This window comes from Salvia splendens, chromosome 3, assembly GCF_004379255.2.
Source record: "Salvia splendens isolate huo1 chromosome 3, SspV2, whole genome shotgun sequence".
NCBI lineage: Eukaryota > Viridiplantae > Streptophyta > Magnoliopsida > Lamiales > Lamiaceae > Salvia > Salvia splendens.
Genome location: NC_056034.1, coordinates 30106961 through 30119684, shown reverse-complemented (window position 1 = coordinate 30119684; position 12724 = coordinate 30106961). Strand labels below are relative to the sequence as shown.

Here is a 12724-nt window from a genome sequence, read left to right as displayed (position 1 = left end):
TACATTATGTATATATGTTTTAAAATATACCTACGCGTTATGCATGTGCAACCCCAGACGAATTACTGCAGCTCGTGTATTTGGACAACGTTTTTTAGACTAGGAACATACTATACCCTAGCCCCTAGTCTTGTCAAACCCATAGGGAAAACAAGAAACGTTCGCCAAACAACGACACACGGCACAACTTAAATTAAACGGGTACGGATAAATGTTCATTAAATACCACAAATAATGCATTACAGAAACTAAACTACGCATTATACTACACAATATACATTGACGAGTACAGGGATATTATCCGGCAACTTCCCCTTGTCGGCAGCCGTCGCGACCCCAGCCACAGCCGCCCATACCCACCTGGGATTGGCGTTTGCATTAGCAATCGCACCCCCAATTGTGCAGATTATGACCGCTGCTACGAAGAAAACAACAGAAATCTTCTGGGAGAAATCGACGCTATCGAGGTCCTTGACGAAGCCAACGTGCGTCGGTTTAAGCTTAGTCTCTATCGTGGAGTGGTCTATAACTATACGGGATAAATTATCACGGAAGGATTTGTGAAAGAGGGGAGGAGGAATCTTGTTGAGACGCCGTTTATTGAGAGAACACCGTTCTCTACAACGCCGGCAACAAACGATAGTAACAATGATGAAACGTAACGGAGAACCGATAATAGCAAAGAGTGCCAGAGGTGAAAAAAATAAATTGCAGCGAGGGAGAATGGAGAAATTAACGTCTGGAGCGTGTGGCATGGGAGAATGAACCGTGAAGATATTGAAGGAGTAAATTAAGGATGATCTTCATGAGAGAATAACCGTAAATCAATTGTTGGACAGTGATTACCAATTAAGCCCTTTTCATTTTTTTTAATCATTAAATTAATTGCATAAACCCACTAATTTAGGCCATTGGATATAGGAAATCAACGGCTAAGATGAAGAAGGAAATAGGAGGAAATATGGAAAAAGGAAATGAATACATCCCTATATATATATATATATATGTGTGTGGAGTTGTGTATGATATTTACCATCAGTGAATAGATGTATTGCTCAAAGAATATGTATGATATTTATAATGTGAAATTAAAGATATAGTTTACATGTACTGAGTTGTGCCTTCTTTGTTTCACGACTCAATATAGTCGAATATATAGATAGTTTTGGTTCACGAGAATTTTAAATATGAATGTGTATATACTGTATAATTAAATTAGTGTATATATGCCATAATTATTTAAATATGTGTGCATGTGTTTGTGTACCATATAGTACTAATACTTATATACGTACTTATAGATATAATATGTATGCATGTATTTGGATAGAAAGTTACATGCATTAAACAAATTGTTTATGTACGTTTTGTTAGTATAATGTACTACGTTCTTATATTATTATTTATGTAGGTGACGTGTTGCATAGTTAGCAAAAGAACATGACACTTGTACTTGTAACATTCATTTAATTAGTATGAGTCTGGCAAAGTAGCCGACGTACATATTTATGTACAAATATATACTATATAGTTTATCAGTTGAAAAAAAAAGAAAGGGTTTGAGAAAGTTTAGAGGAAAAACAAAAGTAAAAGAGAAAAGTTTTGGTAAGTAGACAATAAATTTATTTAAGCTACAATTTGCACAATACAAACTTAATTTTAGTTGTATGTTTCATTTTATTAATATATACAATGGTATATATTTTGATTGTAGGTAGATATTAATTATATAGTTATTTTTCATCTTCAATTAAATCATGCATTTAATAATTTATAGGATCGAGGGTTATAAATCAAGAGTTGAAATCATGAGCTCAATAAGTTTACCTATCATAATCAGGGTATAAATCACACTTTTAATTTTACATATTTTATGTGATTGATTGCTATGTGTTAAATTGGAATGAATATATGAATTACATGATGTGAGCTTGAAATGGTTGTGTTATTTGATATTGATGGTGTAATATGATGTGGATATGTTTATCTATAGTATTGGAGTTAATTGATGGAATATATGGATATGTAATTGGTGCAATGGATATGTTTGATGTATGGTATTGGAATCATTCGAATCATGGGATTAAAGAGGATATGTGACGGTCTTGCTCTCGATCTGATATACAATGGCAATAGACCTACGGGTCATATACAATTATAATAGACCTACAGGTCAAAGCAAAAGAGAAAAGAGGGACCTTCGTGGAAAGGTCAATACAAAGAGCAAAGAGGGGCCTTCGTGGAAAGGTCAATACAAAGAGGGGCCTTCGTGGAAAGGTCAAATAAATATAAGGGACCTACGGGTCGTATACAATGGAAATTCCAGGCAGATACCAGGCTTGATTAGTCACATGAAATTAAAAAGGATCATAAAGGCATATGCATATGCATATGAAATTGTTTATGATATTTATTGTTTCTAGTTATAGCCATTATAGTTAAAGAATATGCTTGATATTTTTGTGACGTGAAATTAAAGGTGAAATTTATATACACTGAGTTGTGGCTCATATAAACCGCTAATATTTTTCAGGCAAAGATATCATTGATGTTTTGGTTGATATGAGTTTTATAAACTCCACGTGTTATCAGGGTTGGTCGCTGATGCATTATAGCAAACTTCTCCTCCTCGTCAATTTGCATGTAAACCAATGTATAACATAGAGTGGTGAGAGAGTCTCAATATAGTTCAAAATGTTTTGAAATATGAAACAAATAAATGTTGATTTCCGAGTTTATATTATATGAGTGTTTTATGAATTTTACATGTAAGTTACTTGCTTAAAAATTCCAGGTTTATATAATTATAAGAATATACGACAAAAGGGTTGGTTGGGGTGTGACATTGTGACTCACTCTCCCCCCCCTGACTACTAAGGTGGTTATGGTAGAAGTATTCAGTTTCCAAGAAGTTATAGTTCATGGTAGTAATGACCTTTTTGGTACTCGGGTCATAGCATCGGTACCTCTTTTGGTTTGCTCCGTAGCCTACAAAGACACTTTTAGTGGCACAAGGTGAAAATTTTATTCTTTCGTGTTTTGGAATATGAACGTATACTGTGCACCCAAAGACTTTGGGTGAAAGGTTAAGGTGTTCATGAATTTTGGCTAGTTTGGAAAGGATGTCCAGTGGGGTTTTCATATTCAGAATTTTTGTGGGTAATCAGTTAATGAGGTAAACAGATGTGGTTATAGCTTCTGGCCAGAAGTGTTTGGGAAATTTGAATTCGATCATGATGGCTCGGGTATTTTCTAAGATAGTCCTATTTTTCCTTTCAGCTACACCATTTTGTTCAGGTGTGTAGGCACAAAAAATTTGGTGTACTAGACCTTTTTCTAAGAAAAATTGAGACAAAGTACTGTATGGGTTTTAATATTTGTCCGGAATTGGGTTTGGATCATATGAAAGAATTGGATAAATTTATCAGCAACCTCAGACTTATGTTTCAGAAAGTAAATCCACATCATTATAGTACAGTCATCAATAAATTGCACAAAATATCGACACCCACCCTCTCCATCAATACACATCAACATGTACTAAAGAAAAAATGGATTTCATACGAGTGTTTGTAGGTTTAAAAGACTGTATGTGGCTCTTGGCCAAAACACATGTTTCACAAGAAAAGTCTACAGGAATAGATAAATTTGGGAACAAAAGTTTAAAGAAACCGGGAGAAGGGTGTCCTAGTCTTCTGTGCCATAACCAAGTTGAGCTAGCATTGCACTGCCATGTTGATCTATCTCGTCCACATAGTAGAGTCCTTGTTTCTCAGTGCCACGCCCAAGAATCCTCCCCGTCCGTATATCCTGCAGTATACAAAATGTTTGATGCATCAAGAGCGTGCAATTTAGTTCCTGTGTCACATGACTTATTGACATTAGCCTTTGAGAAAAAGTAGAAACATATAAAAATTTTGATAATTGCATAGTAGGAGATATATCAATAGTTCCTGATCCCACAACAGTAATCAATTCCCCATTAACAGTCTTAATATAAGTTCTAGTAATATCAATATAGCAACTAAAATCATTTTTTCCGGAGTCATAGTGTCTGTTGGCCCACAGTAAAAAATCCAGCCCCTACTGTCTGTATTATCATCATTACAGACATGAAATGCAGCGAAAATAATCTCTAAGGGTGAAAAAGGATTAATTGATACAAAATCACATATATTGGGGGCTGAATTGTTATTCTTTAAATTCTGGGGTCGTTTACTCGATAGAGTAGAGTCTGGGGGTTTTAGTTCAATGTCATTTGGTTTATTTTGTAAAATCAGAAACTTATGTAGGGGTATATCATCTAGTTTACGAAAGACACTTGGGTTTGGCATTGGTAGAGGTCCCCAAACCGAACCGAACCAGCCGAACCGGCCCGGAACCGTCGGCGACGGTTTGAACCGTGACCGGAACTGCCGGTTCCACCAGGCCGGTTCAAGTTTCAACTTCATGCGAACCGTAACCGGCGGTTCCGGATAACTTTTCAGGCCTATTTCCGACCTACCCCTAGCCTTTTCAGAAACCGGGTCAGGAACCTCGGTTTTTGTCAGAAACCATTGACGAAACCGGCGGTTTCGGCCGAACAATCGGTGTTTTTTGCTGTAAACCGGAGGTTCCGACAGTTCCGCCGGATTTTAAAAATTTTGAAATTTTGATTTTTTATTTAATCACATTTTTCCCCTATAAATACCCCCTCCTCTTTATTTCTACTCACCCCATTCTCGTGTTAAATAGTCTTTCTCTTCTCAATCTCAATCTCTATTCTCCATCCTCATTCTCTCTAATTGCTCAAGTTGTTTACGTTATTTGCGCTCATAATTTACTCACGTTGTTCACGTTATCATATTCACACAATCACACTACTCTCTATTCTCCAGTTTCAATTTCCATAAATATCATGTCTTCATCTCGTCGTGGTGGTGATCGGGGCAAGGGAATTGCCCAAGATCAAAGTGATACTCGTCGTCGACGTACCCCTACTAGAGCACAAGTTGCGGAGGAGGTGGGAAGGCGAGCCGCTCTTCGAGCGCAAGTAAGTTCTAATATGTTTTTGTTTTTTTGTTAAATCATTTTTTTTAAATTCATAATTTCATTTTTAACATCTATGTGTTTTATTTTTGTGTTAGTATTTTTACTTAGTTGTATAATTTTCGTAGGAGGAAGAAGATCAAAATGCGGCCTTGTTACTTGCCCTCGCCGACGACCAACAAGGGGCCATTCACATTCGGCTTCGCATTTCGAATACGATGTGAATCTATCATCGGACGAAGGCGATGATGGATCACATCAATTCCCCCCTTCTAGCGCCGGCCAAGTTGGCGAAAATGATGAGGAGGCCGATGCTCCTCCTCCTTCAAGACGACAAAAGAAGAAGATGCCTCCAAAGTTGAAATCCAATATTTTCACCAAACATTACAAGAAGGTCCCGGTGGTAATTCCAAATCCTAATGATCCGACCACTACCGTCGAGACAAGTGAGTTCAAAGCATATTGTAACTATTACGAGAAAGTCTATCCATTTGGAACCGGTGGGGGATATGGTACTCTCCATCGCCATTTGAAGGTAAAACATCCCGTGGAATATGGGCATACTAAGTCCCAAAGCCAAATAAACTTCCCGGTCGGCTCATCGTCTCAAACAGGTACGCCTCTATTAAATATGATCCAAAAAATGTTACCGATGCTATGGTAAGATGGGCGGCAATGAAGCATTTGCCGTTTAATTTTTTTAATGACAAAAAATATGAAGTTACTATGCAAACCACATTTAATGTTGCTACAAAAAGAATTCCCCCCTCAACTGCTCAAAGATCTAACAACCGGCAGTTTTTTGATAAAAAAATAGTAGGAAAATTTTTATCTAACTTGGGACACAAAGTTAATATTTGCTCTGATGTGTGGACGGATTCTTTCCAGAGAAATTCTTACATGGGAATTTCATGTCATTTTATAGATAATAGTTGGAGTTTAAATAAACGTTTAATTGTTTTTAGACAATTTCCTTCACCACACACCACACAAGCAATTGCATCTTTAATTATTCAAGTTTTGAATGATTATGATTTATGCAACAAAATATTTTCGGTTGTTTTGATAACGCAACCGCTAACACTGTAAGTATACCCGAATTAATTGCGGATTGCTCCCCGGTGATAAGTGGTAAGTATTTTCACCAACGATGTATATGTCATATTTTAAATTTATGGGTACAAGATGCTTTGTCTTTATGGTAAAGACATATTCAACCTATTACAACAGTTGTATCCTTGATCCACTGGAAGCCTCATATTGGCAAAGCGTGGAAGAAGTATTGTCATTCGAAGAAAGTAAGGTACACAACTTTTACTTTAGATGTGTCTACTAGATGGAACTCTATATATGATATGTTGCATTCTACATTAGATCATATAGAATATTTGGTTGATTTTATAGAACTTTCCCTGTAGATGATTTATATCTAACCTCTTCTTGTTGAGACCAAAGCATGAGTTTATTTAAATTATTCAATGGTTTTAGAAATGCCACCGTTGAGTTATCGGGTGTGTATTATTGCACATCCGTTCGTGTTTTAGAACATTGCATGTATATATCACTTGGTTTTAAAACTGCTATGAAAAATTCCGCAAATAATCCTGAATTAATGTGTGTTTTATATTATATGGTTGAAAAATGGCTTAAGTATTTCAATGAGATCCCAACGGTTTTTTTGCTTGCAAAAGTTTTGGATCCAAAATGGAGACTAGTTGGTACTTTAAAAATTTTAGAATTTTATTACAACAATTTAGCTTCTATTGATCTTGAACCACTCCGAGCTTTGCAATCGAATGACCAGGACGACGACAACTACATAAACCTAGCCCAAACATTCCAAATAAACCCCCCCCCCCCATCTCCCAACCCTGCAAAGAAGTTGAGTTCGACTTGAGGGCTCTCTTTCATGATTACGAAGCCAAGTACAACAGTACCCACCAAGTGAGACCTAGACCCCCCCGTCCAACACATAACTTTGGCTTCTTCCAAGTTGATGACCCCGACGCCCAATCTCAATTGGCGGACCTATACGGCTACAGCAGCGGAGGAAGGACGACAAATTCGGCAAGTGAGTTAGATTTATATTTTGACTCACACTTTTCCTTCAATGATGAAGAAGGAGGTCTCGTTCCCCAATAAATCGACATCCTAGATTGGTGGAGATCACACGAGAAAGATTTTTCCATCCTTTCATCAATGGCCAAGGAGATCTTTTCGGTTCCAGCTTCCAATGTCGCCGTCGAGTCCGCCTTTAGTGTTGGAGGCAACGTCTTGGACGACAGAAGAAGTAGACTCACCGGGCAAAACATGGAAGCCACCATGTTACTTGATGATTGGTGCTCCGCCGAAATTAGAGACCAAGAACCGGATTGGGACAATCAAGTAGTACAACCCGACCAAGACTACATCCCTGACGAAGAAGAGTAGGTCAATTCATCCGATCAAGCCAAATAGGTAAGCAAGGTAAGAGAACTACGTGGACTTTGATTCGAAAATGCAATTGAGCATTGAGGATACGTAGGCATCTCAACTTAAATTTTAAATTTAAGTTGAGCTCAAGTCCTTTTCTTTTATTTCTTTTTTCTCCCATTTGTTTCGAATATATAATTTGTAAATTGTAATCAAGACTTTAAATCTTTTGTAATTTATAATTTTTAAGTTGTAATTTGTAAATTTTAAGTTGTAATTTGTAAATTTGAAGTTGTAATTTGTAATTTTAAAGTTGTAATTTATATCAATAAAATTGCATTTGTACATCGCATTATTCAAATTTTATTTATGAAAGTATATTTACATTTTTTACTAGAATTACAATGTTAACAAAAAAAAATCCATGAACCGCCGAACAGGCCGAACCGCCCCGGAACCGGATAGGAACCAGCGGTTCCGGCGGTTGAGATGAATCGTTGGTTCACGGTTCAGGAACCGGAAACGTCGAACCTAGGACTGGCCGGTTCAGGTTCAAGATTTTCTTGAACCTCTTGAACCGGAACCGGCGGTTCAGAACCGTAAACCGCCGGTTCCCGAACCGTGGTGACGTCTAGGCATTGGCATATAACCAAACCCTTGACCTCCATAAATGACGCCGCCGTCGTTGATTGCTTCCAACCTCGCCTCATCCGCCTTCTCGGAAAAATTCCCGACTCTCCGTATGCCACCCCCACTAGATGAAGCCTCCGGATAGGTTCCCGGTGGCATACCTTGCACAGCTACTGTTTCTTTATTTCCCGCGATGGTCTGTCGCGATTGTCCCCTCTCACCGACTCCGACGGCAAGCTTTGCCTGTGCTCTCGCCTTCTGCTTCTCATCCCACCATTCTGGATACCCGATTCGGAGAAAGCACTCTTCGAGGGTATGTTTCTGTGGTCCACAGTGGAGCACCAGAGTTTGGACTTGTCCGGTTTGCTTCTTGGTCGGTAGGTGGCTGCGGCGGGTGGTGGTGGTCCGTTCCGGCTGTTTGGGTGTTGGTTCTGGGCGGAGAGAGCATACCTGATTTCCCCAGATGACGAATCGGCGATTCTACCGTTGACTCCTGTGACGGGTTGGGGGAATGCCAGCATGATGCGTCGTCGTGCCGCTTCTCTCTTTACCCAGCCGTAGGCTGTCTCGACCGATGGGTTAGGATCAGCGTTGAGTATATCCCGTCGAATTGGGTCATACACATTCGACAATCCAACTAGAAATTTGAATAATCTCTTGATATTGGAATGAACACGGTATTGGTTGATTCCTTTATCGCAGCAATCAATCGGCTTCTTTTGACATCGATCCACATCAATCCATATCCCGTGGATTTTTGGTAAGAGGTTTCCAGATCGAGATCTCCCTGTTTAATCTCGTTTGCTCTTTCTTCCAGTTTATATATGAGATATAAATCTGCATTGTTTTCAAATGTAACAGCTAAGCTATCCCATATTGCTTTCGAAGTTTGGTGATGTGCGGAATCGGCGACGATATCATTCTCGATATCATCGACGATCCAGGAGAAAAACTATGAGATCAGTTTTCTCCCAATCTCAGTAGCCTTTGCTGCCTGGTTCCGGTGGTTCATCTGTGATAAATGAGTACACCCTTCTACTGCCAATCTGGACTTTCATCAATCTTGACCATAGGGGTAATTCTTCCCATTTAGTTTGAATGCAAGAGTAACATTCTTGCTTGTCCTCAATCTGTTTGAGGAGAGATCGTTTGGTTTTGCATCTTCGGTATCTGATATTTTTGTGTAGGGATATTTTATGGGTTGGATTCTGCGTATCGGCCGGGATTGGTATTTCGGGGCTTCAACCCGCTCTGAAGCCATGTTTAAAGGAAGAACTTGTTTTGTATATAACTCATGAATGAATTTGTACAGAGTATTACAAGTCTTTTATAGACAAAGGGAAATATAAAAAAAGTAAATCTATATTACCGTAATTAGAATACTAACTATGGTATATGATCAATCTCTCAATCTTCCTTATTCTCGGAGATTTCTTCCCAACACTCATGTCCCTACCGACTTTTCAAACTTATTCTTCACGTAGTTATGAATAAGTTTGAGGGGATGAAGTGGTGGACCGTAGTTTAGTTTTTTTTTTTTTGCTTATTTTTGTTAGTTTTAGTTTTGTTTTTTGTTATCGATAAAACCCGATGTGAATCTGTCATGAGCATTACTTGGAGAATTTTAGAAACACACATGTTTATAGACATATTAGATTGAGTTTGCCAATGATAAAAACATCTTTTACCTTTATTTGAGCTTAAGTTGATGCTTTAATTTGATGGTTTGATGAAAATGTGCATAATTAGTGCATTGTTTGTTTACTTTGAATCATGCTTACTTTACTTTTATCCTAGTTGAACTATTTATGTTTATTTTTCTAAAACGAGTGCAGGAAATGAAACACATCTATTAAGATGGAACAGAGGGAGTAGTATATTTACCTATGTTCTTTAAAATAGAAACCACTCCCTCCGTCCACCATTTATAGTCTCATTTTCACTTGGCTCGAGTTTTAAGAAATTGTTTAACTTTGTGAAGAAAACTGGGGAAATGAGTTAGTGGAATGTAGACTCACTCTAATATATTGATTTTATAATAGACTATGAGTATAATGTGTTAGGTGAATGATGAGTCCATTTACTTATAATGGAAAAAGGGTAAATGGGACTTTGAATCGCGGACGCCCCGAAATAGCAAAATGGGACATTATTTTACGGACGAATGGAGTATTTCTATTTTTGTCTGCTTCTTAAAATTAGAAAATTTATTTTAAGAAACTTTATTCTCTTCTTAATCACTTTTTCTTTTGATTTCTTTTTTAATATCAATTTATACTCTCTCTTTATTTAATAAACAAAATTCCACTTAAACATATGTTGGAAAATAAATACATCTCTTTTAACTAGGGACGAAGGCAGTATAATATAATACAATCAAAATAAAAATTGAATTATGAATAATTAAAAATGGAATATAAAAGGGCAGTATAATATAATACAATCAAAATAAAAATTGAATTATGAATAAATAAAAATGGAATATAAAAGGGTAGCCACATAAATTTATTGATAGAAAAAAAGATAGCTATAAAAAGGAAAATATTGTTACAAGAACAATGGCCACGACCCAACGAAACTGGGAAAGGCAAAGCATCATTTTTATACTCCATTTTTATTAATCTGAAACAAAAATGGCATCAAATCCCTCTGCCGTCGATCAACAATCCTCCTCCACCTCGGCCTTGGGCGCTCTATTTTCCCGCATCTCACAGACGATCAACTCCGGCCTCTCGGACCGCCGTCCTTGGTCGGAGCTCGCTGATCGGACGGGCTTCGCGAAGCCGGAATCCTTCAGCGATGCAAACCATCGCCTCCACAAAAACTACGGCTATTTCCGCACCAACTACCTCATGATCGTGACCACCGTGCTAGCGATATCTCTCCTGACGAATCCTCTGTCTCTCCTCCTCCTCTCTGCCCTCCTCGCCGCCTGGCTCTTCCTCTATATCTTCCGCCAACCATCGGATCCTCCCATCGCCCTTTTCGGCCGCCAATTCTCCGATCGCACGGTGCTCTTCGCCCTCATATTGTGCACCGTTGTTGTTCTCTTCCTCACCAGCGTCGGATACGTGCTCGTCTCCGCGCTCATGGTCGGTCTCAGCGTTGTTCTCCTGCATGGTGCTTTCCGTGTTCCGGAGGATCTGTTCCTCGACGAAGCGGACCCCATCGTCAGGGTGCCCAGCCTACTCTCCTTCCTCGCCGGTGGCGCCGCTCCCGCTCCTCAGCCACCCATCGCCTCTAGGGCTTGAGAATTAAATTGGTTTATTTTGTTCTCACATTTTACTGGCTACTGTAAATGTTTATGCATTTCCATTATTATCATCAAAGGAAATTTATTTGTTTTTTAATTTACTTTCTAGATTCATCTATATATGTTATGAATTGCATGGGATTTACAATACATATCCCAGGACCAAAATGTTTGTTGGCCGACTGATTCTAGAAACATTCCTAATGAGCTTTGTAAATTGATTTGTCATATAATGGGATTTGGTGAGAAGATGAATCTTGAATTCTTCTAAATATGTGTTTTGATCGTTTTTGATGTTTGGTACTCCTTCGTTTCATAGTAGTGGAGTCATTTTTGTCAATTTGGTACGTTTCATAGTAGTGGAGTCATTTTCTGTTTTAGTAAAAATCAACAATTTCTTATTTCTTACTTTATTCTCTCTTCATCTCTATACCTTTTTCATTTCCTACTTTATTGTTCATTTACTTAACTCACTTAACACAAGTTTTTATTAAATCGCATGCCGAAAAGAAACGTCTCCACTACCGCGGAACGGAAATAGTACAAATTCCTTGGGAGTAATGATCACCTCTCTTTGTGATCATCTTCGAGTGTCTTACGGGGAAGTAGGAAAGTAAATAATGTGAATGCTACAGATCTCCGTTGCTCGAGTACTTACCGGCAGGGATATGTTCTATTCGTTTGTCTTTAGTCCTTTTTATTTGACAGGAGACTAAAGTTGGCACAAAAAATAATTTCTGAGAATATAAATCCTTAGAATATGATTACTAACAACTTTACTTTCCCATGTTTAAAAAAAATTATCAAAATTTTGAATTCTATGTTTAATTTAAACACTAAACTAGAAATATCATAATTGAATTTTTCATTAGTTGTAATAAATAATAATCATATAAACAATAACTCTGAAATAATAATAATAATTTTTAATAAATTAATAATTAAAATATAATAATTATTATTCTTAATGATAATTATCATTATTTTGTTAATATTATAATTCAATATAATACATAATTTCAAATTTTCACTAAGACTGTCTTGATTAGTTATTAATTTATAAAAATAATTATAATAATATTTTATATTATATGATTTAAAATTTTAAATAATTATATTATATTGATTATTTAGTAAATTAGTAGTTATTAGTATTATAATAATAATAGCAACTATATACTGTAATTATAATTATAATTATAATTATATTTAGTTATAGCTAAGTACTTATGATTCATAACTTTAAATTTTATTAAAATAAATAAATTATTAATTTATTACATAATATTAGTAATAGTTATATAAAATAATAAAAATTAACAAAAATTAAAAGAAATATTTAACAAAAATTAGAAATTCAAATCCTGGAAAATTATACTACTCTCCTTATTTTCAGAATAC

The 12724-nt window shown here is 36.9% G+C and overlaps 1 protein-coding gene across 1 annotated transcript; it reads left to right on the top strand.

Annotated features, from left to right (window-relative positions):
- The first annotated feature begins 10665 nt into the window (after positions 1-10665).
- Positions 10666-11463, top strand: LOC121794732 (PRA1 family protein B4-like). The gene has a single exon (XM_042193036.1). The coding sequence runs from the start codon at positions 10704-10706 to the stop codon at positions 11319-11321; it is 618 nt and encodes a 205-aa protein (XP_042048970.1). The 5' UTR covers positions 10666-10703; the 3' UTR covers positions 11322-11463.
- Positions 11464-12724: the final 1261 nt, after the last annotated feature.